The sequence below is a fragment of the Musa acuminata genome, unplaced genomic scaffold (genome assembly GCF_036884655.1).
Source record: "Musa acuminata AAA Group cultivar baxijiao unplaced genomic scaffold, Cavendish_Baxijiao_AAA HiC_scaffold_1137, whole genome shotgun sequence".
NCBI lineage: Eukaryota > Viridiplantae > Streptophyta > Magnoliopsida > Zingiberales > Musaceae > Musa > Musa acuminata.
The window spans coordinates 1,277,191-1,284,001 of NW_027021349.1; the positions used below are offsets into that span (position 1 = coordinate 1,277,191).

At 38.5% G+C, this 6,811-nt stretch overlaps 1 protein-coding gene across 1 annotated transcript; it reads right to left on the reverse strand.

Moving 5' to 3' along the window:
* Window positions 1-860: 860 nt before the first annotated feature.
* Window positions 861-2,805, reverse strand: LOC135670946 (WAT1-related protein At5g07050-like). Its single transcript, XM_065178725.1, has 7 exons — window positions 2,528-2,805; window positions 2,388-2,450; window positions 2,189-2,305; window positions 1,851-2,103; window positions 1,619-1,777; window positions 1,370-1,521; window positions 861-1,283 (listed from the first exon to the last, which is right to left on the reverse strand). Exons 1-7 carry the CDS (start codon window positions 2,719-2,721, stop codon window positions 1,076-1,078), a joined length of 1,146 nt encoding a protein of 381 aa, XP_065034797.1. The 5' UTR covers window positions 2,722-2,805; the 3' UTR covers window positions 861-1,075.
* Window positions 2,806-6,811: the final 4,006 nt, after the last annotated feature.

The following is a 6,811-nucleotide window of genomic DNA, read 5'->3' on the forward strand; positions in this document are numbered from 1 at the left end:
AAAGGAAAAAATTTCATTTCATTTCATTTCTTCTCACATCGTCGACTCTACTAATGTAAATATTGTACATATTTTCATGTGTAAAAAATGACATTAAAACATGATTAAAAAGTTAATTTTATAATATTAAAAATCAGGAGAGAGAGGGTCTCTGGTGGAAAATAAAGTGAGTGCTATTCAGTTAGGTACTCATAAAAAAATCTCTCTATTGTGATCTTGCCTCCTCCTCCTCTGTCAAAGTTAGAGAGGAAAAATGCTTTTACAAAAATTACAAAAGAAAAAATTAATGTCGTTGATGATAACACTATGAAATTATCTTTTAAATCTTATTTTAGTATTATTTTTTATATGTTACAGTACGTATAATATTTTCATCAATAGAATCGATTATATCAAGACAATTTAGTTCTCTTCCTCGGATTTGAAGTTACTTGCAATGTCTTATGTTTATCATGGAAATGTAAACAGTGGTGTTGCCAAAGTTGTAATCCAGTCGTCTCCAGCACTTTTATGTTGGAAAGGACTCCCAGATTCATGGTATTACTATGGTTGGTAGGGGCGGACGACACTGAAACGATAGATGAAGCTCCAAAATGCTTCAATGAGAGGAAAGAAGGCAATGCAAAGGGACATAAGATGATTGAGGTGGGACTCTGCAGTCGAGAATGCCAGTGGGCACTGAGACAAGGAAAAGATTGTTTTGGATACAAGCAAACCATTCGATCATACCAATATAGATTACAAGTAGAAAAGTGTAATTGAAGGTAAATGAAACAGATTCATAGATGTCAAAATACATGCAGTCTGGAGTGAATATAAACGAAGTCTGAAGAACTCATTTTGAACGAGATTAGACATAATTTTTTGAATAAGGTTAAAATCTCTTCATTGGCATTCCTTCCAACTTGCAATACATAGCTTGCATGAGGTGACAACTACATCACCAAAAGAAAAAAAGACGAGGGGGAAGGAAAAAGGAAGAGGAGGTGACAACTACATAATGCCCTCTCTCTCTCTCTCTCTCTCTTTCTCTCTGTTACATGAGTCCTCCTTCCAAGTACTAGCAGCTAACAGCCTATGGCTCCTCCTTGTTGGTCTTCACGGAGTTCTCTGCTACCGAGTTGTTGGCTTTACTCGTCTCCAGCTCATCTTCATCCAGCTTCATTGTCCCCTTCACTGCTAGTGGTATATCCATGGCTTCCGGCTTCTTCTCCTTGTTGTCCTTGTGCTTGCCCCAAAGAACAGAGTAGAGGCCGACAACTATGAGGACTGCTCCGACCACTCTGCAAGCAGAAGACAACACGGTGGAGAGCTTCTAAGTAACTTGGTGGCCATCATGGATTCCTACTCGCGGATACAGTAATCTTACCCTCCCAAATAGATATTCTCAGCGAGGATGAAGGAGCCCATTATTGCTACAATTATCATCATTAGAGGGCTGAAGGCAGAGGCAAACACCGGCCCTCTGTCCTGCATCACCAAACTCTGGACGTAGTAGGCAATGCTTGATGTCACGATCCCCTGCACAATCAAATCCAATAGGAAATCTCTTCAGCAACTCACAAGCTAGAAAGAGAGAGAATTAGAGAGAGAGAGAGAGAGAGAGAAAGAGACTAACGGCATAAGCAGCAGCAAGAAGGTTCATGTCGAAGCCTATCCTCCAAACGGAAGGCTTGTGCTCCATGATCAAGGTCACAGCAATGGCTTGCAGAGTGCCCATGAAGCATATAAGCGAGGTGAGGGAGAGGGGAGCATCGTATTTCTTCATGGTTGCTGCCTGTTGAGCACGAGACCCATAACACGAATTGGTCGACCAAATCCTGTGCCAAACATATTGCTCGAACTTCTACCTGAAGGATGAAGAGAGAAGCCCAAGCCAGAGTGGCGATGATGACGAAGACGCAGCCTTTGAGCCAGTCCTTGTCGGTGCCATCGGCCGCGGCGGCCGGCACGTTGCCTTGGTGTGGATCTGCATGCTTTGCCCATCCCATCTCCATGATCGGTCCCTTGTACAGCGTCATCAGCATCGCTCCAGCTACCGTCACAAGAGTCCCCGCCACCTTGGCCTGGCATCTCACCTTCCTCATGTGCAACTTCTCCATCCTACCATGACCGGGGTATCATATCAACCTGGCATTAACTCAACGCGATTGCGGGAAGACGGAGTCGGTTCGACCCGATGATCTACCTGCAGATGACGGCGAGCACGAAGGTCATCGCAGGCAGCATGTTGCTCAAGGCGCAGGAGAAGGTCGGCGAGGTGAGCGTGAGCCCGACGTAGTAGAAGTTCTGGTCGATCACCGGCCTGCAAACCACTTCTCAGCCATCAACGGGACGAAATCTTCCATGGCAAAATGATGGTCAGAGAGGTGATGGGTAGTACTAACCCGAGGAGACCGAGCACGAATATCTGCAAGAAGATGGGGAACGTGATCTTGGGTCGAACGTTCCTGCCATCAAGAATCAAAAGATGGGAAACCGGTGAGGGTGTTGTCGTCGACGATGCATGGTGGCGGTGGGGATGTACCTCTCGAAGATGAGGGCGAAGGGGGCGATGGAGAGGGTGGCGAAGGCGTGGCGGTAGACGACGAGGACGTAGTGGCTCATGCCGTGGTTGAGGGAGACCTTGCTGATGATGTTCATGCCGGCGTATCCGAACTGGAGGGAGATCATGGCGAGGTAAGGCTTGCAGGATCGGAAGAGATTGCTGCGGCGATCCATCTCCGGTTGCTGAGCAAAGCTGGCGAGCAGAGTGAGAGAGAGTGCAACGAGAGACTATTTCGTGCGTTTCTCTCGTGAGGAGGAAGTGATGAACATTTAGGCACCTATTTATGGGCCACAAATATGTGCAATACGCGCCAATAAGGTTGGAATTCAATTCATGTGTTACCACTTGTCATGTCCTCACTTGAGATCGTCTAAGACATGTTAGTTACGACACGATACTCGTTGGTGCTAATCTCATTCGAGTCACTTACGATCTTTACGAAGAAAAAATATTAGAAAAGTAAACATACTGAGTAATATAATCATCCACAAGAGAATCAAGAATAAATCGAAGGAACTACGAGTTGAACGATGACACACAAAGGATCTCGAAGTTATATATAGACTCAATGCGAATAAAGGATGTACGTATGATAATCACCTATATTTTTATCTACTCACTAAGGACATTATATCACCATTCTTAAATAATATTTTATTTATAAAAATAATCGATGAAGATAGAACTCATAAGATAGTTTACAACTCTAAAAATTATCAAATAAAAACAAAATGATACATTTTTATCACACTAATTTTCTAGATGTACTACACAAGTAATATCACTTGCATCAATCATTTTGTGCTTCACAATAAAAAAGAAAAGATTAAGCTTGATTAAAATTATTGACCATTAGCTTAGAATAAGATATATTAGAGGTTTAACTATATTTTGATTAAAATTATTAACCAATAGAAATGGAGTTTTAATCATAGGAGATTGTCTCGATGGATGGGCTGTTTATTGTATCCTTTGTTTTCGGTTATATAACGATAGAACCTCTATGAATTCTTATATTTCATAAATTATAATGGTTATTGTTGGGAAAAATCTGTTAAAGCGGAATATTCTTTTCTCTCTTTGTGTATCAAAATGGGTTTCTCATCAAAATACCAACTTGATATCCAAATAAAAATATTAATCAGCACAGCATAAATAATAGAGCAAAAATCAACCACACAATGAGACCAAATCTTTTTAACGTGGAAAACCCAATGTGGGAAAAACCACGGGATCGTAGTCCACTTCAAACTTCCACTATCAATAATAATGATAATAAGTTTACAGTATGTCTTCTCTAGAATAACTAAAGGATCAGAATAACATCAAGAACATAGATCTATAGATGGATCTCCTGAAAAATGAATTCTAGATCTCATAGAGTGGATATTACAGGAAAGTATCTTAGAGAGGATAAACTGCAGATCAACACCGTTAGGATTGTAGAGTTTGCTGCAAGGATTCTCCACATAAAATTTGAGTCAAAACTGACAACGTTTAGCTACCGATCGTCAAGTAGAAAACTCAGAAACCTAATCTTTCTCTCTCCTCTTTCCTCTGCACGCCGCACGCTTCACGCGTTCACTGAGCGCACACCCACACGCTGCCGTCACCCAATTTTTGCCCTTTCTTTCAATTAGTGATTTCTTTGATTTGGGCTCATGGCCCAAATTTGTCCAAGCCCACGTATGGACTGGACCCAACAGTTATGTATAATATAGAAAAAATGAAAAATAATCTAGTCTTTTATGTAGAATTAATAAAGATCTCACGTAAAGGAAGAGTGGGGTTCAATATGAACTCAAGCTAATCATTTTCCACAAACTCAATCAATTTTTTGTTGAAAGAAGTGTAAGAAATTATAGGAGGAATAGTTCAAATTTCAACACTTATCATTTATTTAATTTTCTGTTGACTAATTAAATATTTTAGATGTAAACTAATTTTTTTTTAAAGTACTAACTGGTTTAGTTACTAAATACTTTGAAATATCATCACAAGGTTTTGGACTTGAATCCTGCCTTTATCACTTATCTTTTATTAAACAAATAATTTTTTATTTTTATATCTCAAAAATATTTTTTATATATAATATAATAGAAGGAAAGTATAAATTCATCTTTTGATCTCGATTTAAGGTTTAGGAGTTGAAAGAGATTTTTATCTTAGGACAGTGATTACATTTTTGGGTTCTTTCAATTCCATCATCTCTATTTTTATTTAATTATTGTTTGTATTAGGATTAGATCTCTTTTATTTATTTTACTTTATGTATGTTAGCATCAGTATGCAAGTATGCATATATTAAGACATAGTAATCAGCATGAACATTTGTTAGGAAAAAGTTATTAGATTACAATAACATTAAAAATATAGATCTTGACTGAAGAATAACATATCATCATCATAGGAGAATTCTATATCTCACAAAGTGGGTATAGTAGGAAAGTACCTTAGAGACGGTAAATTATAGATCAACAGTATTAGGATTATAGAGTTTACTATAAAGATTCTTCACATAAAATTTAGATTAAATCATTGATCTTTCTCGTTTCTTTTTCTCTTTCTATCTTTTCTCTGTTGTGCATTGCCGTCGTTAGCTACACGCACAAATCACTTCCCTCTCATTTGTATTATCTCATATCTTACTATTTTAATTGTTGATTTAGGCTCAATAGATCCAATTGTCCAAACCACCCAACTCATTTGTATTCATTCATGTGTCTCAGGATAAATTTCAATCCCTACCAACAGAGTGCAACATTGTTTTGTTGAGCTGATGAGGTTTGACCGTGTTAAGATTTTGGGACTAGGAACTTAAAACCCGGCTTAGATATCGGCCTCCATAGCAACAAATTGGCATGGGATAAAGGGATAAAATCGTCTGTATCACCCTGCGTTCTCCACGAGCTCCTACTCTTAATTTTCTGTGTTCTTGATTAGCTTTTGCTTCATGCGAGAGAATGTCCAATTTCCACTGCCATTGCCGTAAAGCTAATAAGATTCAGCTTGTTTGGTCAAAGATTCATCCAACGACACCTCATTGCTTGGGTCTCTCTTTCTTCAATCTAGTAGCAACTCAGCGAGCTGTTCTTGTCTTTTTATCTTGCTTTGTAGAGCAACAAATAATAAACAATCTCAATTCTCACATCAGAGATTGATTCACAATGATAATGCGACACCAGTTTTACGAAGATTGTTTTGATTAGAGAGAGATGCGTGTTTCCAGCAACAATACAAGCGAAGATGAACATGTGCAGAAGAGAAGGGTGCGGATTGAAAAGTCCTTCCATCAGATTCAAAGTCCGCTTCGGATTCAAGTTTCCGAATGTGCAGTGATTGTCACGGGACAAGATACTTAAATCACGCACTAGATGCCTTTCGAAGAGGAAGAGGAGACTTAAGAGACTTCATCTGATTTCACCTGCACATTGGGAGATGGTGATGGTGTCCACTGCAACATGCAAACAAGCATTCTTTGCCTAATATTGTTGGGCTGACAGCCCAGACTTTATCAGCCAACATCCCATCTCCTCACTTAATCTAACTATAATTCATATTAGGAAGGTATGGATGGCTACGTTTTAAAGAAAGAAAAAGGCATAAATAGAACAACAACGAGGACAACAGATGAGATCTTGGCAGCAGTAAAAAGAAAAGAAAAAGACAGAAATCCAAGGAGAAAGAAAGGAAAGAAAATAAGAAAGAGACTGTTCTCAATCATCTAACAGTGTTCTTATCTCAAGTTAAATCAAATCTACAGTAGATTCTTACTGTGATTACTTGGTGAGAATTTAGAATTTTGTGCACAGAGACGTGATCCTTGTATCCCAGTTATTCTCTTATGATTGTTGCTAGGGTTTTGGATAAGAGATTAAGATTTGTATATTCATTATTTTTATAATAGATTATCTCTAGTTTGTCCCGTGATTTTTATCCTTCACATTGGAGGGGTTTTAAACGTATATCTTGGTGTTCTATTTGATTGTGATTCCATTTAATTCCGCTGCGTGTTATGGCATACTAGTATTTATTCATATACAAAAGTTTATTTCTCTTTATATCCCATCAACTGGTATCAGAGCAAGGTTTTGGTGATTTAATTTTATATTTGAACATGGAGGCCAGTAATGTTTCTCGTATTATTAGTTTGAATGGAAACAATTATATGATATGGAAACCAAGAATGGAAGATATCTTGTATTTCAAATATTTGTATGGACCTTTGTAGGGGGATAGTGCAAAACCCACAACTATGACAGA

Coding starts and splice junctions, on each gene's coding strand:
- LOC135670946 (XM_065178725.1), bottom strand. CDS start 2,721: ATGGATCGCCGCAGCAATCTCTTCCGATCCTGCAAGCCTTACCTCGCC. Junction 2,451..2,527: donor TTCGCCCTCATCTTCGAGAG/GTACATCCCCAC, acceptor TCTTGATGGCAG/GAACGTTCGACCCAAGATCA. Junction 1,778..1,850: donor CTTCTCTCTTCATCCTTCAG/GTAGAAGTTCGA, acceptor CGTGCTCAACAG/GCAGCAACCATGAAGAAATA.